At 51.9% G+C, this 27978-nt stretch overlaps 1 protein-coding gene across 2 annotated transcripts; it reads right to left on the bottom strand.

Annotated features, from left to right (window-relative positions):
* Nucleotides 1–1484: 1484 nt before the first annotated feature.
* NUMBL (NUMB like endocytic adaptor protein) lies at nt 1485–27236 on the bottom strand. Of its 2 annotated transcripts, none has more exons than XM_055311740.1 (10): nt 27035–27236; nt 23470–23554; nt 21649–21788; nt 20333–20407; nt 20173–20247; nt 19074–19214; nt 10493–10682; nt 6165–6467; nt 3616–3738; nt 1485–2713 (listed from the first exon to the last, which is right to left on the bottom strand). In XM_055311740.1, the coding sequence occupies exons 1-10, from the start codon at nt 27056–27058 to the stop codon at nt 2088–2090; spliced, it is 1782 nt and encodes a 593-aa protein (XP_055167715.1). In that variant the 5' UTR covers nt 27059–27236; the 3' UTR covers nt 1485–2087. The 2 variants fall into 2 exon arrangements, with proteins under 2 accessions (XP_055167715.1, XP_055167714.1); XM_055311739.1 differs by having other exon boundaries at nt 6165–6470; nt 27035–27235.
* Between the last annotated feature and the right edge of the window lie 742 nt (nt 27237–27978).

Below are 27978 nucleotides of genomic sequence, written 5' to 3'. Positions count from 1 at the left end.
CCCAGATAGGGACAGCTCAGAATGGGCCAGGGCTAGGACTGAATTAGCTCCGGGGGAAGGGGGGCAGGAGGCCCATGTGGGGAGGGGTGCTCCTGACTCAGCCTGAAGGGTCAGACTTTGAAAGGATTGCATGGAGGCGGGTGGGAAGAGGAAGAGGGGATATTTGAACCTAGGCTCGACAATTAAGGAGTAGCACTCTCTGAGCAAAGGTGCTGTCAGGAAGGGTGTTTTAGGCGCAAGAAATGGCGTTTGCAAAGTGTGGCTCATTTCCAGCAGAGTCCTTTGCTCCATCCCTGGGGATCCCGAGTGCCCTGGAAGAGCCTCCTGGCCCAGGTGCCCTAGTTCATGGTCCACACCTGGTTGCTGGGCTGTAAACTCTTGAGGGCGGACCTTAAGCTTATTCCCTTGGAGCTGATGGTTTAATGATTGGCCTTGAGGTTGGCCAGGAGCTGGTTCACCCCAACTCCCCCACGCACCAGGTGTGTGTCCTTGGCCACGTGGCTGAACTTCCCAGTCCATCAGCCGGGCATATGATATTGGGTTTCACAAAACCAATCACCTCATTTTCAAGGGCTATAAAGAATTAAATGTCTAATTTTGTCTGTTATGAATTTCAAAATATATAACCTGCCAATTATATCAAGGGACCCAAGAAACAAGAGACTTAAAAAACATGCTGCCAAGTCCGAGGATACTGTGGCCTCAGTTACAGAAAATGCAATCGGCCAAACGAGACTTTTCCAGCTCAACGATACTACTATTCCAAACCTGGTTATTGAAAATTTCCGTATTGGGGATCCCTGGGTGGCGCAGCGGTTTGGCGCCTGCCTTTGGCCCAGGGCGCGATCCTGGAGACCCGGGATCGAATCCCACGTCGGGCTCCCGGTGCATGGAGCCTGCTTCTCCCTCTGCCTGTGTCTCTGCCTCTCTGCCTCTCTCTCTGTGACTATCATAAATTAAAAAAAAAAAAAAAAGAAAATTTCCATATTGAACTAAAAAATTAAAAAAAATACAATTTCAATACTGAACTTACGAGAAGCAGATTTTAAGTTGTTTAATTCCTTGGTTTGAAATCTGTAAGAATTAGAAATGGGGGGTGATTAGTTTTGGAGCCCCTTCACTACCCGCCTCTCAAATGCTGGATCAGCGTTCCCTGCTACTATGTTAGGAGGTTATTGTGCGGGGAGACCCTTTCCATTCCCACGTTTCAGATGATTCGGGAGGAAGGGCTCTGCTGTTGCACCCACCACCACCCCAGACACATCCCGCTGTTCCGAGGGGCATTATTATATTCTTCCTTTATTGGCTGTCCTTGTATAATACAAATCTGTAAGTTTAGATACAAAAAAATCTGGAAATAAAAGATAGAAAAGTACCCGCCAGGCGCCCCCCATTCGTCCCAGACCCCTCCCCAGCGGGCACTGACGTGAGGTAACTGAGCATCTCCTTCCCCTTCCCCCCTACCCCGCCTCCTGGGCCCCCAACTTGGCCCCCACCCCCATGAGACCTTGGCCCAAGGAAGATGTGGGCCCCCAAGCGGGGGGAGTGGGGTGACGGGGGTGGGCACAGCATTGGCAGTGAACGCAGCAGGTGGGCAGAGGGAAGCCCTTTGCTTGTGCTGTGTATGGGAGGGGATGACCAGACCTGGGGTGGGCCCTCATATGGGGCTCAGAAGGGCCCCTAAGCAGGCATCCCTTTTCTATCCTACCCAACACCGGAAGGTGGAAGGTCAACAACAGAAACTGGGAAATGTCGCTTGAACAGAGGACACTCCACTGGAGGGAGGGAGAGGGGACTGTGGCCATCCCGCTGTGTCTGGGGTGCCAAGTGGGGGAAGGGCATGGCCAGCCAAAGTCTGGCAGTGAAATGGGTCCCTTAGCCAGGCCAGGTCCGTCCCTGAATTCCATCCTGTTGCAATCTGGGCGCACGTTGGTTCTGTAGTGGTTGTGTGTGGGGGTGGTCAAAAGAAGGGGCTAGAGGGGGTGTTGGGGGGGCGCAGCCCCAGGGAGCGGGACTAGGGAGAGGTTGGGCCTTCACTCCCAGGTGCGGGGCACCTGGAGATGCTGAGGTGGGCAGGGCGGCTCGGGCTACAGTTCAATCTCGAAGGTCTTCTGCAGGTCACCCGAGAAGGGGTTGGAAGGTTTCTCTACGGCCGGTTTGCCTTCTAATGCTGCCCACTGGGCCTCAAAGGGGTCCAACTCAGGGGCCGGGGCTGGGGCTGGCTCTGGAGGCCAGGGGGCCCCATTGGGGCGCGGGCGGACCTGGGCCCCTGGAGCAGTGGGCATGGCCGGTGGTGGGAAGGCTCCAGCTTTCCCAAGCAGGGTGGCGGGCTGGGGCTGGAGCTGGGCAGCTGAGCAGAAGGCGTTGGCCACCATCTGTGAGGGCGTGATGCCCACCACGGGCACGCGGGGCATGGGCGGGTAGCCCAGGCCCGGGTAGGTGGGCACAAATGGGGGCTGCATGTGTGGGGGCGGCAGGAACACGGCCACCTGGGCAGGCGTGGCATCGAAGGGCCCCACGGGGGCGGGGAAGGGCTGCAGGGCGGGAGCCACGGGGGCCACCGCGGCTGCTTGCTGCTGCTGTTGCTGCTGCTGTGCTTTGGCCACCTGGGACACCTCCTCTAGCCACCTCTCGGCCTCCGAAGGGGTCCGCTTGTGCCCGGGCTGGAAGGCAGCTGCAGGGGGCACAGAGGACTCACCCCAGGCAGAAGTCCCTAGAGAGAAGAGAGGGGCAGTTGAGGTGCATGGGCTGCAGCGGAGAGAACCCTAGGCTGGAGTGGGGGTCAGACGATGCAGCCAGGCCAAGCGCCTTGTCTGCGGCTCTGCTCCTCACCAGCTGTGCCAACTCTGGGGCAAACAGCTTAACCCCCCTGGACCACTGAATGGTTCCGAAGTGCTAAGAAAATACCGTTCTGAGCTTCTGAGGTCCTAAGATGGAAAAGCACAGGTGAGGCTGACCCTCACCAGCCTGGCTTCCCTTCTCGTTGGGCAGTACCCACCCTGTTACTAAATATTTTTAACATCATCCTTGGTTTCTGATATTTTCACCACATTTGCTTTGGGAGGCTAAGATTCTAAGATTGCATGGGTCTTTCTCAGAGTGTACGATTCGAACACAGTGAGTGAGGTTGAATGGTTTTAAGGTTGTGCTTTCGAAGATTCAAGAGCTCTAAATTTCTGCTGCGGTTCCCAGTGCTTCCAGCGTCCTAGGACAAGCTCATGACTCCAAGGTGATTCCAAGGTTTCATGGTTCCAAATCTGGAGGGGCTAATATCCTGTGATTCGACGGCTGTAGGTTTCTAAATTTTATGATTCTGAGACAGGAAGGTGTAATATTGATCCAGTGGTTCTAAGTTGACCCCATAATTCTAATGTTACCTAGTGGTTCTAGGATGAACCCTTGGCTCTGAGACGACCCTAGGATTCTAAGATGATCCAAGGCTCTCAACTGATTCCAGGGTGCAAGGATGGGCCCATAGCCCTTAGGTGTGATCCATAGTTCTAAGCCCGTGGGATCCCAAGGTTCCTGGTCGTCTTGGAGGTAGCCCTGAGTGAAGCAGGGGACTGCAGGAGGGGCACTGCAGGGTGGCTTATGCAGTAGATGGGCTGAATTTACCTGCTGAGGCTGCTGGTGGCCCTGGCGCTGGCGCCCCAGCACTGGCGAAAGACGAACTGATCTGTGTGCACAGGGCATTGATGCCGTCACTGTCACTGGCCCCAGGAGGCTCCATCTCAGGCACTGAGAAGTCAGGGAAGGGTGGAGGTCAGCGAAGAGGCCCAGGCGCTGCCCTTGACCCTGTGCCCTCAGGTGGCCCCCTCTTAGGATTTGGCATATGGACACAGGAGGGTGTGTGCAGCCAAGAGCACTGCCTGGTCAGGATGGATGTTGGCCACATTGCTGTGTGCTGCCTGGGGATCATTTGTCCTATTCTGGGTGGAGAAGTGGGGCCCTGTCCACCACACCTGGTCTGGCCAACAGCATACATCATGAGGGCAGAGATGCACCTGTGCCAGCAAAACCGGAAATGCTGAGCAGGTATGGAGACCTCACAAGCACTTGGGATTAACAAAAGTGCCATCCAGATAAACAAGAGAGAGATGCAAGTGTAGCGTGACATCTCGGCAAGTGGCTATCTCCAAGGGAACATGTGTGATGCTCCAGTGAGCATGAGAAAGAAATTGACTATAGGGCTTAGCAGGTGTGACGTGGGGGTGTCCACATGGGTGGGTAAGTGGTTTCCAAGTCAATTCTATGATGACTCTGTTTATTAGTCCAAATAGGTGTGACATCTAAGCATGACCAAAAGCCAGGCATGTGGCACCTGGTTTGTGATTCCCAAGTGTGAGCCAATCCAGTCACCATGAGTGACATATGAACATTTTTGCAGGTGCGCATGAATCTGCAGAGGTGACTTCCAAGTTTGCGTGAATCCAGGTATATGGCTTGTGAGTGTGTGGAAATCTGCGTGGGGTATCTGGAAACGTGCCTAAGTGTGTGTTCATGGAAACATCTGCTTCTGTGACTTCCAAGGGTGTGTAACTTTTGAGTCACGCCGAGTGTGTGACTCCTGTGTGTGGCGCCTGAGGCAGAGCATGACACCCATGGATCTGGAGGTTCTGAGTGGCGAGGCACATCCAAGCAAGTGTGTAACGGGCTACAGGCACATGAAGCTTCCAAATCAAGGCTAGGGAGCCTGCTACCTCTCAGGGAGGGTGTGTGACAACCCCAGGGTGTGCTTCATGTCGGGTGCATGAGGACAGCAGACATGAGGGTGTGTGACAGCCAAGGGACGCTGCAGGACATGAACCACGGGTGCATCACCTTCAACAAGCACTGGTATCTGCTCAGCAGTCACCTTTGGGAGCAGCCCGGCCTTCTGGACACAGATCAACACCTCCCACGCCAATTCCCGAGGCCATAAGAGGTGGGTGTCTCTGATTTGGCATATGGACGCGGGAGAGCGGGCCAGACCACGTGACCTTACTGGCAGCTGGGAGGAAAGGCAGCCCTCTTGCCTGTCTCCCTCGGGCAGAACATGGTACCATGTTTCCCCTTTCCCATGACAGACGTTGCTTTTAGATCATGATCTACGCCACCTCTCTCCTTTCTGGTCCATGGCAGACATTAGTGATCAAACATGATGCTCCCCCCAAGTCCCCCAAACTCTTTGCTCACCTTCCCACTCACCTGGCCAGACCTCATGGCTGACCGGCCAAATGCTAGGAGAGAGCACTGGTCCTTGTAATTCCATCTCCCCTCTAAGGGAACAGGGCAGCTACACTGCCTCTCCCATCAGCACCCAGGGCAGACACTGCTAATCGATGATGATGTGCCGCCTCTGTCCTTGGCACTGTCCCTGGAAGACATGGCTACTCAACGATGATGGGTGCTGCTTCTGCTGATCTTTTGCCCGCCAGCGACATCGCAGGTCCATCACTATGCTCCTTGACCCCTGACCCCTGCGCTCATGTGTGCTCTTCGCCTCATGTCCCCACGGGCCAAATTCTGGGAGCCTCTCCTTGGGTTAACGTAACTTCCACTGCTCTGTCTTCTCCCTTATCCATGGCAACCTTCACTAATTAATCATCTGGGGTGCCACCCCGCTCCTCTTTCTTCCTCATGGCAGACCCTGTAAGGAGACAGTGCCATGTGCCACCGTTCTGTTCTCCTGCCCTAGGCGGCCTGGTAACCCATCACAATCCTCCCTCCCTCTGAGCCTGTTTCCTTCGCCTAGCTGGATCTCATGGTGCCACAGGCCGAACGCTTGGAGTCTCGGCCTCCTCCTGAGCAAACAATGGCACCCAGGCAGCTTCTTTCCTCTTCGGAGCCCGGAGCCGTGGCTGACTTTGCTCATCAGTCATGATGCATGTCACCTCTCTTGTTTCCCTAACTACGGCAGACATTACTAACAGATCGTGGCTTGCACCACCTTCCTGCTATACCTTGCCAATAGCAGACATTGCTAATCGATTGGATCATGATTTCTGCTACCTCTCTCCACCTTGCTGCCGGCAGAGACTGCTAATCGACCACGATATATTCCACCTCTCCTTTCCCAGGGCAGAGGGTGCTAATCAATCAAGGTGGGTACCACCTCTTCTCTATCTGGTGACAGTGGTATGGTATTGATCCTGACGTTCCTTCCCACTGAGCCCACAACTCACCTGTGCCCTTCACCTGGAAGTCAGTGCGGCGCTGCAGCGTGGATGGCAGCTCGTTCAGCCGGAGGCTCAGCTGCCGTTTGAAAGGTGAGTTCTTCTGGCTGAGTGCGGGGAACCCACGGAAGGAGCCCTGGCGAACCAGCTGTTCCAGGGGGGCATGGCGTCGGGGGATGGCGGCTGCACTGGTGCCTGCGGCCACCGGGGTGCCTGCCTCACCCTTCTCACCAGGGGATGTGGTGGCCGGTGTCGGGGACACGTGCCCAGGCTGGGCAGGGCCGGGAGCTGCAGTTGGGGCAGCTGCTGCCTCTGCTGGAGACACAGGGGAGACAGGTGGTTAGAAACCCCACCTAGGCATGTGCTCCCCCTCCCCCAGACCCCTTGATCACCTCTCAGTGCTGCCTTCCTCATCCAGTGTGTCCTATCCTCACAACACGCTGGTCAGAGCCCTGAAATGTCTCCCATCCCCCCACGCCAGTAGAGCCTGCCCCAGGAGGCCCTCGGGGATTCCTCCCCCTGCCTGACCTGTGTCTCCCTAGCTTTCTGTCCCCAGTCTGGCTTTCTTCGCTGCTTCTGCTGTTTTCCCTTCTGAGACTTTCTGTCTCCCTTATTGATTAATTTGATGAACACGTGTTTGGTGCATCATGCATGTATCAGGCATCGTTCCAAGTGCCTTGCAAGTATTAAGTCATTCGATCCTCACAACTACCCAGTGAGGCTGAAATGACCATTAGCCCCATTTTGCAGAGGTGGAAACCGACCCCCAGCAATGGTAAGTGACTCTGCGGAAGCCAGGCTGCTAGGAAGGGGCACGCTGACCCCAGTCGATGTCCCAAACAGATACCCTCACCTGCCTCTCCTTCTGGCCTGCTCTCTCCACTCATGCTGCCTTCCTGTCATTCCATCTGCTCTTCTATTTCCTACCATTCTTCCCAGCTCAGGTGCTTCGCTCCTTCCTCCAGTTGCTACTTATCGCTCTAGACCCAGCCTGGCACACTTCTTCCTCTGGGGGATTTTCCAGATTGTTCCAGCTGCTCCACTCCAGGACTGCCCTCTGCCCTCTGGTGGGACCTGGTCTCCCCACCCAGCACAACATGTGGGCTCTCCAAAGGCAGGGTCCCCCCAGCCCTGCCAAAACACAAATACACACCCATCCTCCAATCGGCACTTTACCATAGCTGCTGCTCAAATATGAGGTAAAAACGGGCTTGGAGAGGATAGGGAGGCCCCTGAGCACTGCTTCTCACATTTTCCAGGTGGACACGGTGAGGCTCTCAGCCAGGCCTGGCTGGGGGCAGCTCGAACAGCCCGGGACAGGTTAGAACCAAGAAACCACCTGTCCCCACCTCATCGTGTGACCTCAGGAAGCCCTTTCCCCTCTCTGGGCTCAGTCTCTCGACTCAGCCTGGGATAAATGCCCCTGTGCCGCCTCCTCAGGCCTCCTGACAGGATCAGTTGAGGCAGTGAATGTTCAATGCTTTGGAATCTGACAAAAGCTCTGTGAACAACTTTGTGGAAAGTGCACTGCTCCGTCACTCCTAAATTGGAAGGAGTGCTTTGTCAAAGGGCAAGCGAGGTACCTTAGACTGTCAATCAGTGCATCTATAGCAAAATGCTGGGTGGTGTGTTCAGCAAATCATACCACACGCTGTAAACTCTCAGTTTCCTGTGCAAGCTGTAAAGTGCCTCCTATATCACAAAGTACCTAGAAATTACCACATTCCTTTGGAAAGAGCAAAATCCTTTGCAAACTCTAAAGCAAATGACGTCTTTGTAAATTCCAACAGTCTCTATAAACGGTAAAGAAATATCTGTACACTGTGAAGCACTAACTGTGGACCCAATGTGTTCTTTCGTAAACAAGAAAACATCATATACTTGCTCAGGCCCTCTGTTAACTTCATTTCATAATCTGCTTTGTGGATGGGAAAATCCTTTACAAATTCAAATAGATGATGTTAACAGAAATACTTTGCAAACTGTGAAGAACTTGTGAGTTGGTCAAGAGGGATGCAAATGGTCATGTAATTTACAAAGAGAAATGTACTCTGTATGCTCTAATATTCTAGTAAGTGATAAAAATTTCTGTGTTCCTAAATTTTAGTTAGAAATATTTTTTACGGGGATCCCTGGGTGGCGCAGCGGTTTGGCGCCTGCCTTTGGCCCAGGGCCCGATCCTGGAGACCCGGGATCGAATCCCACATCAGGCTCCTGGTGCATGGAGCCTGCTTCTCCCTCTGCCTGTGTCTCTGCCTCTCTCTCTCTCTCTCTCTGTGACTATCATAAATAAATAAAAATTAAAAAAAAAAAGAAATATTTTTTACTTTTTACTTTTCTTCATTAAAAATGTTATAAACTGGGGATCCCTGGGTGGCGCAGCGGTTTGGCGCCTGCCTTTGGCCCAGGGCGCGATCCTGGAGACCCGGGATCGAATCCCACGTCGGGCTCCCGGTGCATGGAGCCTGCTTCTCCCTCTGCCTGTGTCTCTGCCTCTCTCTCTCTCTCCCTGTGTGACTATCATAAATAAAAAAAATTTAAAAAAAATGTTATAAACTTACAGATAAGATGTAGTAATGGAACACTGGGTGCACATGTTCTCTTAACCTATGCTCCCCAAGGTTAACTTATTTGATCTCTCTTCCCTTCCATAATTTTTTTTTGTACCATTTAGGTGTAAATTGCAGGCAACATACTCGAAACCCTAAAACCTCCAGCATACACCTCCATAGAACAAGGCCAGCCTCCTTCAGAACCACAGCACAATTAAATTTAATGTGCGTATAAGACGATTAGCTAATCTACAGTCCGTGTTCCAGTTTCCCCAACTGTCCTGATCATGTCCCTTAGAGATGTTCTTTATACATGGAGATAATCTAAGATCCAGTTCAGGATCATACCTTGCATTTATTACTATTTGCCAAATCTCTCTAGTCTCCTTTAATCTGGGTCAGTTCCCCACGGTAAATTCTTTGTAAATTCTAAGCAGTGTTTTCCAAAAATTTAAAAAATAGAATCCACAATATAATTAATTAATTGATTGATTAATTAATTAATTAAAAAACAAACAAACTGACTCGGAACACAGTAGACTTATATCTTACAAAACACACTGTTTTTTAAATGTGTTTATATGGCTGTGTCAAGTGTTATATGGCTCAGTCACCTGACTCTTGATTTTGGCTCAGATCATAATCTCAGGGTTGTGAGATCAAGCCCCATGTTGGGCTCCAAGCTGGGCATGGAGCCTGCTTTGGATTCAATTGCTGAGCCACCCAGGTGTCCCTCTCTCTCTCTTAAATAAATAAAATATTAAAAAAAAAAAAAAAAGAAGAAGAAGAAGAGAGCAGCCCGGGTGGCTCAGCGGTTTAGCGCCGCCTTCGGCTCAGGACGTGATCCTAGAGACCTTGGATCAAGTCCCATGTCGGGCTCCCTGCATGGACCCTGCTTCTCCCTGTGCCTGTGTCTCTGCCTTTCTCTCTCTCTCATGAATAAATAAATAAAAATATTTTTTAAAAAAACATGAAAGAGAGAGAGCAAGTGTGCATAAGCTGGGGGAGGGGCAGAGGGAGAGGGAGAAGAAGACTCCTGGCTGAGCTGGGAGCCCACCTAACACGGGGCTCGATCCCAGGACCCTGGGATCAGGACCTGAGCCATAGTTGGATGCTTACCTGACCGAGCCACCCAGGCTCCCCCTGCTTGAGATTCTGCTTCTTCATCTGCCCCCCTCATGCTCTCAATCTCTCTCTCAAAAATAATAATAAAATAAACACACTGTTTTAGAACTTACATAGCAGTTGCCACTTACCTAGAATGTTACTTAGAATTTTTCTTGATGGCAACCCAGAGTAAGAAATCTGTCTTACATGGTAACCTGTCCCCCACTGCCCACTGACATATGCACACGCACATACATATGCTGAAATAAAAGTACCAGTAAACTATACTTACCTTTACTACATTCAGCTAATCTGATATTTTCTATTCTTTCCTATTCCATTCTTGTCAGCACCAGCCACAATCCACCAAGCTGCCTTCACAAGCCCTTAACTGGCCTGGATGCACAATCCGAAATGCCTCCCAGCCCCCCAGCCTCCCTGAGTTAGCAGATAATGAAGCTCTGGTGAGCTCTGCTGTGATCTGCGGCCTGCAGAATATTCCCCAAAGAACTCCTCACACCGAAGTGAGCTTTATAAACTGTAATCCAACCTCGTGCCTGGTGCTCTGCTTTGTAAGCTGCCCAGTCCCCATGTCTCTGCATCTCTCTTCCTAGACGGGATCCCCAGTCCCGCCGGGGGCCGCTCTGTGCCCAGCCCTGCCCTCTGGGTCGCACCCACCTTTCTTCTTCTCGGGGGCCTCTCGCTCAGTGGGCCGCCCACCCCCCGACAGGCGGAAGGAGCCCTCACGGGCGAAGCTGGTGCGGCTGGCATCGAAGGCGGCTGTGACCCCACATTCCTTCTCCCGGCGCTGTTTCCGCTCTAGGCAGGCCGCGAAGGCACAGCCCACAGCGTGGCTCAGCCTCTCGCCCTGTGGGAAGAAGAGGTCAGGCTGGGCTTGGAGAGGCTGTGTCATGCAGGCCGGACGCCAGAAGCCCTGGGTGCCAGCAGCTCAATGTTGGGTGATCCTAGACAAGTCCCCAACCCCCACGGCTGGGCCTCAGTGTGTGTCAGGAAGCAAACAAATGACAGCTTGGAGTAAAAAAAGCCAGAAACAAGAGGGCAGTGCTGTATGGCTCCATTTGTATGAAGTTCTAGAAGCAGCAAAACAAATCTATGGTGAAGAAAGTCGGAGGAGTGGCTGTTTCTTAGTGGGTGGGGGTGGGAACTAACCAGGAGGGGGCAGGGGGCTGGCTGGGGTGCAGGTAATGTTCTAGGTCTTGATGGGGGCTGGGGTTACACGGGGATATGCAGTTGTTAACATACTTGGGTCTGCTCACGGCACTTATTTTAACTTGAAAGAAAATGAGCTGGAAGCGGATTAATTCTACTTCATGGTTGGAACACTGAAATGTCTGGGGGAAACATCTGATATCTGCAACTCAGAAATGCATCAAAAGTGAGATGGACAGATAACTGACAGAGTAAGTGCAGACAAACCTAATGGCAGGATCGGGGCGGTGGGCCTGCAGGTCACTGGTTACTGTACAAGTTAGCTTTCCTGCGTGCTTGAAAACATTTGTTATAAAATGCTGGGGATGAAAATGGTGGCACCTGTTTCTTCTTGAGTGCCTACTTCAGAGGATCCAAGGTCACACTGATGCTGGCCACTACTCCCCAGCTGTGTGTTCTCCAGAAATCAACTTTGCCTCTTGGTGCCTAAGCCTTCTTGTCTGTAAAATGTGGGCCCTAACAACTTCACTTAACAGGGTTGTTGCAAGAATTCGGTAAACTTGGGGCACCTGGGTGGCTCAGTCAGTTAAGCAGCTGGCTTTGGCTCAGGTCACCATCCCAGGATCCTGGGATCGAGCCCCAAATCTGGCTTCTGTTTCCTACCAAGATGCTCAGCCACCTTTTAAAGAGAAACTTGGAGACAAAAGTCCTCAACAAAATACTAACAAGCTGAACTCACCAGCCCTGGAAAAGGGTTATGCACCATAATCAAGTGAGATTTATCCCAGGAATGCAAGGTTGGCTCAACATATGAGAATCAGTGTTATATGCCACATTAACAGAAAGATGGAAAAAAAAGCTACACGATCATCTTCACGAATGCCAAAAAAGTACTTGACAAAAATCCAGCTCCCTTTCATGATAAAATAAAGTTCAGCAAATATGGAATAGAAGGGAACTTCCTCAATGTGACAAAGAGGTTGATAAAAAAACTCATGGCTAACATCATACTCAATGATGAAGGAGTGGAAGCCTTTCCCTAAGAACAGGAACAAGATAAGGATGTTCATTTTCATCACTTCTATTCTGTACCGGAAGTTCTCGCTAGAGTAATTAAACAAGAAAAAGAAATAAAGGCATCCAAATTGGAAAGGGAGAAGTAATAACATCTCTATTTGCAAATAACATAATCATAGTCTTATAGATAGAAAATCGTAAAGAATCCACAAAGGAGGGGCACCTGCATGGCTCAGTCAGTTAAGCATCTGCTTTAGGCTCAGGTCATGATCCCAGGGTCCTGGGATTGAGCCCCATGTCAGCAGGGAGCCTGCTTGTCCCTCTCCGTCTGCTGCTCTCCCTGCTTGTGCTTGCTTGCTTGCTCTGTGTGTCAAATAAATAAATAAAATATTTTTTAAAAAAGAATCCTCAAAGGAACTACTAGTGGTAATAAATGAAATTGACAAAGTTGCAAGATCTAAGATCAACAGAAAAATCAGTTATACCTATCTACGCTGACAGCAGACAATCCAGAAATGAAGTTACAACAATTTCATTTACAATAGCATCTAAAATAGTAAAATGGAGATGCCTGGGTAGCTCAGTTGGTTAAGCATATGATTCTTGATTTTGGCTCAGATCATGATCTCAAGGTCGTGAGACTGAGCCCCCTGTCAGGTTCTGTGTGGAGTGTGGAGCCTGCTTAAAATTCTCTCCCTCCCCTTCCCTCTGCCCCTCCCACTCCCCCACTCCCTGCCGTGTGCACCCTCTCTCTTTCTCTGTCTCAAAAATAAATAAATAAAATGAAGTAACAAAATGGCTAGGAATAAATTTAATCAAGGAAGTGAAAGACACCTATGCCAAAAGCTACCAAACACTGCTGAAAAAAAAAATTAAAAAAAATTGTTTTTAAGATTTTATTTGGGGCACCTGGGTGGCTTAGCGGTTGAGTGTCTGCCTCTGGTTCAGGTCTTCCTGAGGTCCCGGGATTGAGTCCTGCATGGGGCTCCCCGCAGGGAGCCTTCTCTCTCTGCCTGTTTCTTTGCCTCTCTGTGTCTCTCATGAATAAATAAAATCTTAAAACAAAAACAAAAACAAAAAAAAAAAAGGGCAGCCCCGGTGGCACAGCAGTTTAGCGCCTCCTGCAGCTGGGGGCATGATCCTGGGGACCCTGGATCGAGTCCCATGTCGGGCTCGCTGCATGGTGCCTGCTTCTCCCTCTGCCTGTGTCTCTGCCTCTCTCTCTGTGTGTCTCTCATGAATAAAAAAATAAAGCAGAGAGAGAAGCAGGCTCCATTCAGGGAGCCTGACGTGGGACTCGATAGTGGGACTCGATCCTGGGTCTCCAGGATCAGGCTCTGGGCTGAAGGCTGCGCTAAACCGCTGAGCCACCCGGGCTGCTCTTTAAATCTTTTTTTTTTTTTTTTTAAGATTTTATTTATATGCTGAAAGAAATTAAAGAAGACCTAAATAAATGGAATACCTAAATAATACCTAAATAAATGGAAATACAGCTCAAGGATTGGGAGATTTAATATTGTTAACAGCAATATTTCCAAAGTGGTCTACAGATTCAATGCAATCCCTATCAAAATCCCAACAGACTCTTGCAGAAATAGAAAAGTGACCCTAAAATTCACATGGAATTGCAAAGGACCCAGAACAGCCAGAGTAATTCAGAAAAAGAGCAAAATAAAAGAACTCATACTTTCTGACCTAAAATAGTACTCCAAAGCTACAGTAATACTGCTATGTGATACTGCCATAAGTATAACATAAATCAATGAAATAGAATTGAGAGCCATTGTGAGATGACCACACATCTACGGTCAATTGATTTTCATTTCAGTAAGGGTACCAAAACTATTTAATGGAGAAAGAACAGTCCTATTAAAAAGTGGTGCTGGGGGGATCCCTGGGTGGTGCAGCGGTTTGGCGCCTGCCTTTGGCCCAGGGCGCGATCCTGGAGACCCGGGATCGAATCCCATGTCGGGCTCCCAGTGCATGGAGCCTGCTTCTCCCTCTGCCTGTGTCTCTTCCTCTCTCTCTCTCTGTGTGACTATCATAAATAAATAAATTAAAAAAAAATGGTGCTGGGACAACTGGATATCCACATGGAAAAAATAAAGTTGGATCTGTACTTCATATCACTAACAAAAATTAACTCAGAATAGATAAAAGGCATTTTGAAATGTAAGAGCTAAAACTATAAAACTCTTAGAAAAAAACATGGAGTAAATCTTCAAAACCTTAGATTTGACAATGGATTCCTAGATATGACACCAAATGCACAAACAACAACAACAAACAAAAAATAGAGAAATTGAACTTCATCAAAATTAACTTCAAAAGACACTACCAAGAAAGTGAAAAGATAACCCATAAAATGGGGGGGGGGGATTTTTGCAAATCATATAACTGATAAAAATCTAGTATCCAGCATATATATAAAGTTCTTACAACTCAACAATAAATGGACAACCCAATTTTAAAAATGGGTAGGGCGGGGACCCTGGGTGGTGCAGTGGTTTGGTGCCTGCCTTTGGCCCAGGGCGCGATCCTGGAGACCCGGGATCGAATCCCACATCGGGCTCCCGGTGCATGGAGCCTGCTTCTCCCTCTGCCTGTGTCTCTGCCTCTCTGTGTGTGTGTGTGTGTGTGACTATCATAAATTAATTTTAAAAAATAAAAAAAAAATGGGTAGGGCAGCCTGGATGGCTCCATGGTTTAGCGCTGCCTTTGGCCCGGGGTGTGATCCTGGAGACCCGGGATCGAGTCCCACATCAGGCTCCCTGCATGGGGCCTGCTTCTCCCTCTGCCTGTGTCTCTGCCTCTTTCTGTCTGTGTGTCTCTCATGAATAAATAAATAAATAATAAAATAAATAAATAAAATAAAAAATAAAAAATAAATTAAAAATGGGTAAAGGATTTGAGCAGACATTTCTTCAAAGAAGATATACAAATGGCCAATAAATACAGAAAAGGAGGCTCAACATCATGAGCCATCAGGGAAATACAAATCAAAACCACAGTGAAATACCACTTCACCCCTATAGGGTGGCTATAATTCAAAAAAAAAAAAAGAAAAAGAAAAGAAAAGAAAAGAAAAGGGGGAAAGTAGTAAGTGTTGGCCAGGATGTGGAGAAATTGGAACCCTTGTACTTTGCTAGCGGGAATCTAAAATCCTGCAGCTGTGGTGGAGAACAGTTCAGCAATTCCTCAAAAAAGTTTATAGATTTACTATATGATCTAGCAATCTAGCTTCTAGGTCTAGACCCTAAAGTATTAAAAATAGGTATTCAAACAAATTCTGGCACACCAATGTCCATAGCAGCACTATTCACAATATCTGAAAGGTAGAGACAAACCCAAATGTCCATCAGTAAATGAAAAGATAAACAAAATGTAATACAGCCACACACTGGACTATTATTCAGCCATTAAAAAAAGTACTGAGACATGCTGTGACATGGGTGAACCTTGAAAAGATTTTGCTAACTGAAAAGCCAGTGGCAAAAGACCACATACCGTATGATTCATTTTGTATGAACTATCTAGAGGAGTTAAATCCACAGAGACAGATAACAGACTAGTGGTTGCCAGGCTTGGGGAGGAGGGTGTGGGGAACAGGGAGTGATGGCTTAATGGGTCTGAGGTCCCTTTGGGGTGTGATGAGAATTTTTTTTTTAAAGATTTTTATTTATTTATTCATGAAAAACACACAGAGAGAAGCAGAGACATAGGCAGAGGGAGAAGCAGGCTCCCTGTAGGGGAGCCCGACGCGAGACTCAATCCCAGGGCCCCGGGATCATGACCTGAGCCGAGGCAGATGCTCAACCACTGAGCCACCCAGGTGCTCCTGGCGTGATGAGAATATTGGGAACTAGAGAGAGGTGATGAACAAGCAAGGCTGAGAGCGTACTAAATGCCACTGAATTGTATGCTTTAATATGATGAATTTTGTGTGAATTGCACCTCAAAAAATAAAGTTACACTTGGGGAATCCTGGGAGTTCTACTGCTTAATGCTTAAAACCTGAGGCTCAGAAGTGGAAGGGAATTCAGAGAAGGTCACACTCTTGCCCCAGAGGGGATGGCCTTGCTCTTTTCTTGCTTTGATTCTCACCCCCAAGTACTTTTCAAATGATAGCAACTGGTCCTAGTGACTGAACATGTGTTAGGGGACTCTGTGTAGAACTTTCTCCAGGCTTCTGAGACACACCTGTGAGCAGCCACTGCTAACACCCCCATTTCATGGGGGAGGAAACTGAGTCCCAGAGAAGAAAGTCACTTGTGCCTAATGTCCCACAGCTAGGTGGTGTGACACTGAATCCACGCTGACCATGTGGCAGCGTGTCTTCCAAAAATAACCGCAACAAATTTCTGGCAACCGCACACTCTTCCAGAATTTTGTCACTCCCCTGTCAGAGGTGGAGTCTGTGTGCTCTCCCCTTAGCCTGGGAAGACCTCTGTGACTGCCTAGACCAAGAGAATAACCACAGAAGCAATGCTGTGTGGTTTCCAAGACCAAGTCCACGCAGGTGACACAGCTTCCTACTGGTGCAAGCTCTGTCTCTGTCTCTCTCCCAACTCACTTTGGAACCCGGCACCACTATGTAGGCAGTCCAGCTCTCCTGAAGCCCCCCTTGCTGGAGAGACCTTGAAGAGAGGTCCCAAGATACATGAGGAGTGGGAATATCTGGCCGGTCTCCTGGGGTTACAGCTCCAGACACCATCAGATCGGAATAACATAAGAGACCCTGGATCCAGCTCTACCCAGCGGAGCCTCGTCCAAATTCCTGACCTACAAAAGCCCTGAGAGATAATAAATGATTGTCATTTTGAGCCACTAAATGTTGGAGCAATTTGTTACGCAGCAACAGATAACTGATACAGTATAGCATGCTGTGCTCAGGAAATAAGCCGTTGCTAGGGGCTCTGGGTTTCTAACATCTCCATGCTAGCCCCTGGGGGGCACTAATCAGAACTGATGAATCAATCCTGACACCCTCACATTTGTTTTCCACCCCCGACTGAGGTCTGAGACTGTGTGTATGAGTGAGGAAGTAGGAGGTCCTGATCAGTTTTGGGAGTTCAGAGCTCTTGGGGTGGGGATTCCTGAAACAGGACGGAATCCTGTTAAAATCTGGGAGGGACACATGTCGTTTTACCTGCCCAGCATCCCTTCCCCCTGTTTTTGATAACAGCACCCTAAATTCCCTTTGGGGAGCTCCTCTTCAATGTTGAATAAGTCAGTCTGTGTGCTCTACCCTCCCCAGACTAAGGGGAGGCCTGACACCCCAGCCAGGCCAATCCCATGCCCTCTTGTCAGAATTTTAACCCAGGCCACTGGGAGGCTGGATTTATCTCTGCAGCAGTGAAGAGGGGACCTGTCCCCTGGTGTGGCGTCTCCAGGCTGCTGAGCTCCCTGACCTTTCTGTTGCTTAATGCTCTGGTTGCCCTTTGATTCCTGAGATCCCTCCCTTATAACATTTTGGAGTTAAGTTAGCCAGACTGGTTTCTGTTCCCAGCCACCAAGAAACACTGGCTGAGGCAGGGAGCTGAGACTGTGCCTTCCTACCAAGTTGAATGAGGTCTGAGGTCAGGGTCCAAAGGATAGGATAGAATAAAGATATTTTCCACCATTTTTTGCAACAAGTGATGTCCATGGACTACGTTCTGGCCAGTGTGTTACATGGCTCTTCATGCCTCCCTCTTACAAGAGGGAATGAAGCTGTGATGGCTGGAGCATGTGCACCCATTTTGGATGATGGAGTGAAGACCACACTCCAGTTCAGCAACAAGGTAAAGGAGCTGCAGCTCTCGATGAGCAGAGAGGGGCCACACTGATCCTGCACTGCCTGCCTCTGGATGTCTTTCACATGAAACAGGAACAGTCTTCTATCTCACTGAAATGGCTGGCAGCTGTGGGCTTTCTGTCACAGCCTCAGAATTCTTTTTTTTTTTTTTTAAGATTTTATTTATTTATTCATGAGAACATGGAGAGAGAGGCAGAGACAGAGGCAGAGGGAGAAGCAGACTCCTGCAGGGGGCCCGACGTGGGACTCGATCCAGGGACTCTGGGATCACGCCCTGAGCTGAAGGCAGATGCTCAACCACTGAGCCACGCAGTTATCCCACAGCCTCAGAATTCTAACTATGAGAATGTTTCTGAGAAGACAGGGCATTTATGGCTTTCATCAGATTTCAGAGGGGACCTTGATGCCCCAAATGTAAAGAACCACAGACACAGTGAATCGAGGCTAAAAAAAGAATGGGTACCCTGGGGGTATCACTGAGAAGGGCCTGAGAGAGCCAGCTGGGGGCAGAAAAGTCTACAACTTGACCCAGGTGGGATTTTTATAAAAGCAAGAATTTATAGAGCTGTGCCCAGACCACCTCTCATATTACTATACACATAACGACCCTCATAAAAAAGAAAAATAAGGGGATCCCTGGGTGGTGCAGCGGTTTGGTGCCTGCCTTTGGCCCAGGGCGCGATCCTGGAGACCCGGGATCGAATCCCACATCGGGCTCCCGGTGCATGGAGCCTGCTTCTCCCTCTGCCTATGTCTCTGCCTCTTTCTCTCTCTCTCTGTGTGACTATCATAAAATAAATAAAAAATTAAAAAAAAAAAAGAAAAAGAAAAATAAGAGAAACATGTAGAACTATGTATGGAGGGCAGCTTGGGTGGCTCAGCAGTTCAGCGCCGCCTTCAGCCCAGGGCATGATCCTGGAGACCCGGGATCGAGTCCCACATCAGGCTCCCTGCATGGAGCCTGCCTCTCCCTCTGCCTGTGTCTCTGCCCCTCTCTCTCTCTCTCTGTATCTCTCATGCATAAATAAATAAAATCTTAAAAAAAAAAAGAGGTATGTATGGAAAATGAGGAGGATGATAATTAATGTTTTCCTGAGCGCTTTTGATGTGCCAGCCATCGTTCCAAATACTTTGTAGTAACCCACTCAAGCCTCCCCGTGACCCTAAGTTAGGAGCTGTGAGGACACAGGGCACAGAGAGGAGAGGTGAGTGGCTGGCCCAACCCCGCAGGACAGAAGAGTCAGCCAGCTTCCTCCCGGCTTTGGTGATACTCACAGAGTCCTTGAGTGCCAGGAAACAGTGGCAGATCCAGCGACGGGTGGTCCCATCACGGCAGATATAGGAGAAAGCCTTGTCGAGGTTGCGGTCGGGGGCACAAAAAGAGACCTTTTCGATGGTCTGGTCTACCAGCAGGTCCTGGGAGGTGGCCGGGGAAACCAGGAAAGGAACTTGACTTATCTTTCCCGGATTCATCCAGGACTCCCTTAGTGTCTGCTCTCTGTCCTGTCCTGAATGGGGTGGGGTCCCCGACTCACTGAAACAGCAGTGGGTCCTGCTCACATGGGGCTTCTGGGTTAGTGTGCAAATCAGGCCCATCAGCAGAGAGGCACAGGCACGGGGTCAGGCCCAGAAGTGGGGGGAGGCACAGGGACCCGTGGGAGCCACTAAGAGGTGCCTGACTCAACCTGGTGAGGAGATGGCTAGAGCTTCCTGGCAGAGGTATTAACGAGGCAAAAAGGCAGGGAACAGTCTTTCGGGGTGAGGGAACTGCCTGTACAAAGGTGTCAATCCTGTTTAGTTGCTAACCTAACTCTTGTCCTGTGCTGCTGCCTCCTTGGGCAGTCTCTGGGCGGGGAAATCAATGGTGAGCAAATAGCTACTCAGATCCAGGCCACATGATGCTCCCTGCTGGCCGGGCATCCCGACAATAAACACAGAACAGCTAACATCTACTGATCTGAGCACTTAAGCTGCACCTGGCAGTGTTACATGGCATGAATGCACCTTCTCATTTATGGGGAGAGTCCATGTTTATCCACATTTTACAGATGAGGCAACTGAGGCATGGAGGGGTTAAGTCTCATACTCTGGGTCACCCAGCAGATCTGTGGGTGAGCTGGGATCCGAGCTAAGGCAGCTGCTCCACAGCCTGTGCTCTCACCCACTATCTGTGCCAGCTCATAATAACTGCAGGACTCACTTCTGAATTGTGACTACGAGGTGTGCCAAGATGTTGCAGGAGCACACAATCTAGGAAGCCTGGGAGGGAGGGACATCCTGGAGGTGAGTGAGAAGGCATCCTGACCCCCAATTCAAGCAAGGGGTTAGAGAGGGGCCCGCTGGTGCCGCCTCCCACCCCCCACAGGCCTCCTACCTTGGTCTTGTCATCCACCACTCGGAGCCCATCAGCCGACACCCAAAGGACAGACTTCACGGACTTCCGGCCCATCTGGGATGGAGGAGGAGGACACAGGGCCTGGTCAGAAGGCTGCCTCTTCTGGTCTGAGCCCCTCCCAGCCCCACCCCTCACTCACCGCCTTCAGCTTCTTCACAGCATCTTCACACACATGCATCCCCCGGGACTCCTCCACCTCCACATGGCCCAGGTACTTGGCGGGGGAGGAGATGGTAGGACAGAAAATAAGCATGGTAATCAATACCTTCCCAGTGTCCCCGGAGCAGCTGCGATGGGTCACACAAGGTCCCTAGCCCATCATACATATTCATTCACTCTGCGCCTCAGCTCTGTGAGGTAGGGACTCTGTTCCCATCCCAGATATACAGATGGGGACACTGAAGCAAGCGAGTAGTACTGATTCCCATCTTGCCTCTCTTCCTGGGCCTTAACTCATTACTTTCTTCCTTCTGGGCATCAGTGCATCTCTGGGCCTCAGGACTGGCCCATCAGTGACTGGGGGGAACTGAGGGACGCTCACCCCAGCTCGCTCACCCCGTGGGTGTGATGGCTCACTTGCCAGCATTTTTCCCAGGGGCACCAAGTTCCAGTACCCATAGCTGCAGGCCAGTGACACGCCCTTTACTGGCTGCCTTCCCTGCCTCAGCCCCACCAGCATTTCCCACACCTCCAGATGGACCCCTTCACGCTCTATGTCTGCTTCTGGGGGAAGGAGAAAAAAAAAAAAAAAAACACAAAAACCGGAGGGGTTGTGACCATCGGCTGAGGTCACTCACTCAGCCAGGCAGGGGCAGTGTTGGGATTTGAACCTGAATCCTGCTGTCTCCCTCACAGAAGCGCAGCGAGTGTTGTAAAGAGGCGTGGTGGTTTTAACCAGATGGGACTGAACAGTAGAGAGGTGTCCAAATGCTACAGACTTTTGTGACCCTCCAGTGCCTTTTGGAAGTTGTGAGCTCCCGCAGAATAGGGTGACTCCAGGAGAAAGATAACCGGTACAGGAGAATGTGTGTTGGGGGTTTTTTTGTTGTTGTTTTGTTTTCTAAAGATTTTAATCTATTTATTCATGAGAGAGACATGAGGGACAGAGACAGAGAGAGGCAGAGGGAGAAGCAGGCTCCATGCAGGGAGCCCGACGTGGGATTCGATCCCGGGACTCCAGGATCACGGCCTGGACTGAGGGCGGCGCTAAACCGCTGAGCCACCCAAGCAGCCCTTGTGTTGGCTTTTGATTCCACCTTTGAAGGGCCCAGGGCGTGGGGTCCTGCTCCAGCAGGATCCACGGTTCTTTGGGAATGTGACGTCTCCACACAGAACGTGGCCTCACCCACCCACACAGCATTTCAAGCGCACAGCGGTAGCCGGTGCCCCGCCCCAAGCCCCGCCCCCGACCGCTCAAGCCCCGCCCCCACCCGCGTCGACGCCCCGCCCACTCACCCTGACCGGGAAGCTGCACGTGCCCTTGCGCACAGCGTCCTCGTCCGCTTGCCACTGGTGGGGGCGCGACGCCTCGGGCACGTAGGCTGGTTTCCGCCGCCGCAGGCTCTGCCGTAACTTATTCATGGTGCCCGCCCCTTCTGGTAACACAGGACAGGGGCCAGATAACGTGGGATTTGGGTTACAGGGTTAGTTTTAATTTTTTTTTTTATGATAGTCACACACACAGAGGGAGAGAGGCAGAGACACAGGCAGAGGGAGAAGCAGGCTCCGTGCACCGGGAGCCCGACGTGGGACTCGATCCCGGGACTCCAGGATCGCGCCCTGGGCCAAAGGCAGGCGCCAAACCGCTGCGCCACCCAGGGATCCCCGGGTTACAGGGTTAGGAGAGGTCACTGGGCCAGAGCACATGGCAGTCGGGGGATACCTGGGAAAGGGGGCAAGGGCAGGCAGGGAAATGCCAGAGTCGGCAGTGGGGATCCAGAAGAAAAAGTTGGGGCAAAGGTGCATGGAGGTCTGGGAGGGATCACAGTTTTTAGCGGCCTGGAGATTGGGGATGTGACAGTCAAGAGGTAGGAGGATCCAAACTAATGGGGAGTCAAGACATAGGACAGAGCACAGGGGTTAGAAGGCATAGGGGACACGGGTTTTTAGGGGTAAGAGGTCAGGGGATGAGATGGTCACCACAAGAGTTGGGAGTTGCATGGGCTGATGTGGGGGGTACTCAGAAAGTCCAGGGATTGAGGTCCAGAACCCAAGCCAGAGGGTATAGGGGCTGAGGGCTCATCTCCGTGAGATATGCCCCTCTGACAACCGTGTCCAGTCTAAGGCAGGAGCCCCTGGGGCAGTGTGCACCTGTGACCATCAGAGGAAGGAGGGGGAAGTGGGGTGGCCACAATGGAGATGGCAACAGTCTTCATTGACTAAGACAGTCTCCACTGATTGATAGGCCATACTGACAGTCCCGGGAGGAGCATAAGGGGACAACCAGGATAGAGCACCACTAGCAGATAGGGACTCTGTGTGTGTGTGTGTGTGTGTGTGTGTGTGTGTACAGGCAATTGGTATATTCCTGAACAGTGTCTAGATCTGAGCATGCAACAGTTGTCTATGAGTGTGTGTATTTCTGAAGACTGTATGTACAGAAGGACACAATGCTGAGGACAAATGCTGAGGATGGTTGTCTGTAAAAGTGTGTGTCTGGGAATGCTGTCTGTGAGGGGGTCTGTATCCAAGAGTGTGGTTGTTGTCTATAAGTGAAGGTCCCTGACAGTTGTTGCTGAAGAGTATCCAAGTGTGAGAGTAGTTGTGGAATGTGTGTCAGGGAACATTGCCTATGAGGTTGTGTCTGAGGGTAAAGCTGTTGTCTTTGAAGCTGTGCGTCTGTGTGAGGGTGTGGCTATTGTCTTTCATGGCTGTCACCTATGACAGTACGTGATGGTGCGTTACCCAAGAGCTCATGCCACTGTTGGGGGTGAGGCTGTGTGGCTGTGGCTTTTGTTTGAGAGGATGTGTCTGTGTCAGAGCATGTGGTTGTTGTCCAGAGTGTGAGTTCATGAGCGTTGTTCTGAGGGTTTGTATATGCAACCAAGTGTCTGGGCAGATGTGTGAGAACATGAGATTGTGTCTGTGAGAGTGTGTTCACACGTGTTATCTGTGAGGGGGTGACTGATGGTCACTGAGTGTGCAGGGAAGATGTTTGAGGGCATCCCCTCGTGAGTGTGATTAAGCCTGTGTGAGCACAGGGACAGTTCCTCTCGTCGTCCTAGGCAGACCCACGCACTCACTCAGCCCTTGCCTTGGCCCCAGCTGGTCACTCACCTGGCTCCGTCCTGGAGGTTTCGGGGGGCCCCGGGGCCCCACAGGGGGCTGGGGGCAGATGCTGCTCAGGCCTCCTGGGTCCGCCCTGCCCAAGGAAGGGAGGAGAAGGTGAGAAACTGGCTTGGGTTGGGGCTCAGTCCCCTACTTCACCCCCTCTTTGGACAACAGCCAACGCCCCCCCCTCCATCTCAGGCTCCCTGGGGAGAGCCCCGGTTGTCATAGCAACTGTTACTAGGGAGACCAGCCACCTGGTAGCAGGGGCCCAGGAATGAGTAGGTGTGTTTCCTGGCACATGTGTGGGGATGCCCTGGCCTCAGGAGGTCCTCAGTACCCAAGGGGATGGTGGGAGGAGGGAGTGGCCTTGACCTCTAGACACTTGTCCAGGCTCCACAGAAACATACAGTCACATGCATGCATGCACGTGGCTCATGTCTCCAGTTGTCCCTGGCACCTGGTCACAGCTCTGCACGTGTGGTTATACACAGGCACCACCACAGCTACAGCTGCACACACCAGATCACACAGATACACATCCACGGTGGCAGCCACTATAACCACCCGGTCACATATCCATGTTCACAGACACAGACATTTGTCCGCTTGAATATCAAGTCCCAGCCCCGCTAGGCACTGCCACAAACATCTGGTCACATCAGCTACTGGGTATTTGGTCACTTCTATTTTCTCCACATACCCAGAGCCGGGTCCAGGCACACCCGCCAGAGTGACATGCGTACAACCACTCCCAATGACGTTTCCCCAGGCTCCTGCCCAAGGTACTCCTGTCGCAGCACCTAGAATCACACCTAGAATGTCACCTCCCCAAGTCAGAGGTCGCCCACCAGCACAGAGTCACACACAGACACAGTCACAGCCACACACACTTGTCACACACAGCTCCACTGGTGTACGTTGACATCTGGTCATGGGTGCATGCAGATGACACTGACACACATTTGGTTCCACGCTGCCACACCCGGTCACAGCCACATGTGCTTAATCATCTCCAGGCACAAGGCTGCACGTGGATACTCAGCCCCAACCATAGCAGCCACACCAACACACTGTTTTGGTCACATGCTGTCACAGTCACACACACCCAGTCATGGGGACACACATGTGGTCACAGTATCAGCCACACTTACATGGATAGTCTCCCCTAACCAATCACCAGGGACACAGATGGCTGTGGCCTATGAGTTCTAGAGAAACAGGCACGCACACTGAAGACGTGCACAGAAGCACCCAGAGACAACTGTCCCTAAGGATGGCCACACTCAGGTACAGCCAGACGGTTGCTGGCTGAGTCACAGCCATACACCATTTCAGAAATGGCTGTGTGTGTGAAGTCACACAGCATCAGTGTCCACATTACCCAGCCATACACCATGGCCATTATACAGTCACCCAATGTCCCATACCTGGCGGCACCACGTCACCCCACTGCAAACTTATAGTCTTTCCTCATGCAAATGCACAGGTCACAGGGATAAGCATGTGGCCACGTACAATCACAGTCCCATGTGGACAGACACACAGTATCTCACAGAGAGACATCAGCACACAGTTTCTATGTCACACAGCATTTCTAGCTGCGTTTACACAGAAGACACGGTTCCTGGTAGAGCCATATACACAGTCAGGATAGTCACCCCGTCACCAAATCACACAGATGGAAACACATGCAGTCCATCGTGCACATAGGGACACACACACACACACCAGGCAGCCACACGGCTATAGACACACACACTCTCATAGGCCATGACACAGACACAAGTACATATATTCACCCACGGTCACAGACATGCAGGTCAAACACAAATATAGAAGCCACAATCACACATACCCCCACCCCCACAACACAGTTACCTGGTGCCATCTCACATAAACACAACTAGAGCTTGATTCACACGCAATGAAATAACCCTCTAAAATAATCAGTCAGGGGTTCAGACCCCTACTCTGATATTTAACCCAAACCACACACAGACACAACTATAAAACCGCACAGTCAGTATCAAAACACAGAGCTAGATGGAGACATTTGTACCTGGTCACGTACCTAGATGTGGTCGTGAACACACAACCACTGTCATACAAGTCACAGTGCCATCACACAACCAGGCACAGTGTGACTCCATATGCAATGGCAGGCACTACCCAGAGTTGCAGGGACAGTTGTGTGTCATACAGACACGTGTGACCCACATATACAATCAGTTATAGATGCAACCACAAACATTCACAAGTCATTGGGAGGGAGGCACATGGACATAGAGTCAGAGACACAACTCTACATACACAGTCCCAACTCCACCTATAGAGTGTCAGCCACACACTTGCCCAACCCCAAACCCCACACACACTGTCACAATCCAGTTATAGTTACCGAAGCACATGCCAGGGTCACAAAAGGTGTAATCACAGACACAACCACACAGTCACAACCATGCACACACACACTCAAATACAGACTAAAAAGTACAGGGTTCTGCACAAGGAGCAGCTGTCACACACACATATAGTCACACAAATGCTGGGGTCACATACAGACACAATCGCACGCATTATTAGACACAACCACAAGCACAAAACACACGCACAGGATTCCTCAGCTCCAGCACACATGAGCGCGCACACAGAGCCACAGTCACATAAACACCGGGTCACACTCCTAGCCACCTCCCCATCGCTTGCTTCCCCCCAGGTACCACACACAAAGCCGCCGACACCCGCAGACGCTGCAGACAGATAGGGCTTCGCTCCATCCCTGGGGAGCCGCCCCCCACCCCCAGCCTGAATGGTGGAGCCTGGGGGGCCATACCCAGGAGGGGGAGGCGGCGCATTGTCTGTGGGGGGAGGGGGGCGCTCCCAGGCAGCTGGGCAGCCCCAGGGACACTTGACAAGCCTTTGGGGGTTGCCTGAAATTTCCCTATTTTATTCAGGCTGGGTGGGGGGTGAAGTCCCAGGCACAGGGACCTTGCTTCGAGAAGGGGCTATCCCTGGGACACCGCCCAAGGACTGGGGGAGATGCTGTGGCCAGGACGTCTCTGAGGCCTGGGTACAGACTATGCCCGGAATCCCCCCACCCTGGCCTTGGCTTGGTGGGGAAGCTGTGCCCAGGGACCCCATCCTCAAGACCTTGTCTAGAGGGTTGTGCTCAGAGACCACTTCAGGCAGGGAGGGGTAGGGATTGCGTCTGCTCTGGAATTGCCTCCTGGAGGCCTTGGCTTGATGTGGGGGTTGTGTCCTGGACCCTATCCCCAAAACCTTGCCCAGGGAGTTGTACCTAGAATCTGTCCCCCTGTCCTTGATTTTTTTGAGGGCCAGGTCTATATCCACGAGCCCTATCTCCAGGGCCTGGGCAAGAGGGGGCCTGTGCCCGGACCCCCGTCTCTCAAGCTTTTGCTTGGTGGGGGCCCGTTCTGGACCCCCACCCGGGCCCACCCTCCCCAGCCTTGGCACCCTAGCTCCATCCGGGCGCCGCGGCCGCCTCCCACCCTCCGCCACATCAGCAGCGGCGCCGCCCCCCACCCGAGTCCCCCTCTCCCGCCCTTCTCACGCTGGCCGCCGCGCTGCGGGACATCCAGGGCCCGGGCGCCCCCGCCTCCCGCGGCCCCGGCTGGGCCCGGATCCCCGAGCGCTGCTGCTGCTGCTGCGGCGGCGGCGGCAGCTCGATCTGACGCGGGCCGGGGCCGGGGGCCGGGGGATGGTGCGGGATGCACGCGCGCGAGCCTGCTCCGCTCCCCGGAGGATTCCGTTCCGGGGGCGGGGGAGCGCCCCTCCCGCCTCGGCTCCCCGCCCCGGCCCCGCCCATTGGCCCGCCGCCTGCGGGATCTGCAAGAAGGCCCCGCCCCGGCCCGGCGCCAGCCCGGCCCAGGCCCCACCCCCTGGGCCACCGGCCCCGCCCACACGCAGATTCGGCCCCGCCCTCCCTGGTGCGGCCACCGCCCCGCCACGCCCATTGGCCAGTCCCTGGCTGAGCCGGCATGTGAGCCTCGCTGAGACCTTCCCCAAGGCCCATCCAGGCGTGGGCTCTCTTCCCCTCGGTGACCCTTGACCCCAGGCCCCCTTCTGTTCCACGTCCGTGAAAGAGTTGCTTCGGGAAGCTCTTTGCCGCCCCACATACCCAAATCTTCCAGCTAACCCCACGATTTCTCCCAGCCCAGCGGGGGCGGGCAGAAGCGGTGACGAGGCACTTTTTGCAAGGAAGGGGAGGGGGAACGAGGAGACCCCGGCGTCCTAGTGCGCGAGCGTTTCGGCTTTGGGGGCGGGAGCACCAAGCTGGGACCGGGGCGCGGTTCTGGCCGCCACCGCACCCCCGCTCCCACTCAGTCCTGTGGGTTTGGCAAAGCAGCTGGCAGGGGCATTACGGCCCATTAGCAAAGGCGAGGTTGCTGGGAGCCGAGGGGAGGGAGCGCGGAGCCTGGGAGGGGGGGTGGGCAGACCTTCTCAGCTGCCACAGCCCTCCGAGCAGGTGGTCAGCACGTGCGGGAGGGGCGGGAG

This window comes from Nyctereutes procyonoides, unplaced genomic scaffold (assembly GCF_905146905.1).
Source record: "Nyctereutes procyonoides isolate TBG_1078 unplaced genomic scaffold, NYPRO_anot_genome, whole genome shotgun sequence".
In the NCBI taxonomy this organism is placed as follows: Eukaryota; Metazoa; Chordata; class Mammalia; order Carnivora; family Canidae; genus Nyctereutes; species Nyctereutes procyonoides.
Note: the sequence above shows the minus strand (reverse complement) of the source record. Positions and strands in the feature narration are given on the sequence as shown.

What these genes read in the sequence shown, in the direction of transcription:
- NUMBL (XM_055311739.1), bottom strand. Translation starts at nt 27,058, where the DNA reads ATGTCCCGCAGCGCGGCGGCCAGC. An exon ending in GGCCCCCGAGAAGAAGAAAG is followed by an intron (nt 6,471 to 10,492) that starts GTGGGTGCGACC and finishes CTGTGTCTCCAG; the next exon opens with CAGAGGCAGCAGCTGCCCCA. An exon ending in CTTCCAGGTGAAGGGCACAG is followed by an intron (nt 3,739 to 6,164) that starts GTGAGTTGTGGG and finishes CTGACTTCTCAG; the next exon opens with TGCCTGAGATGGAGCCTCCT.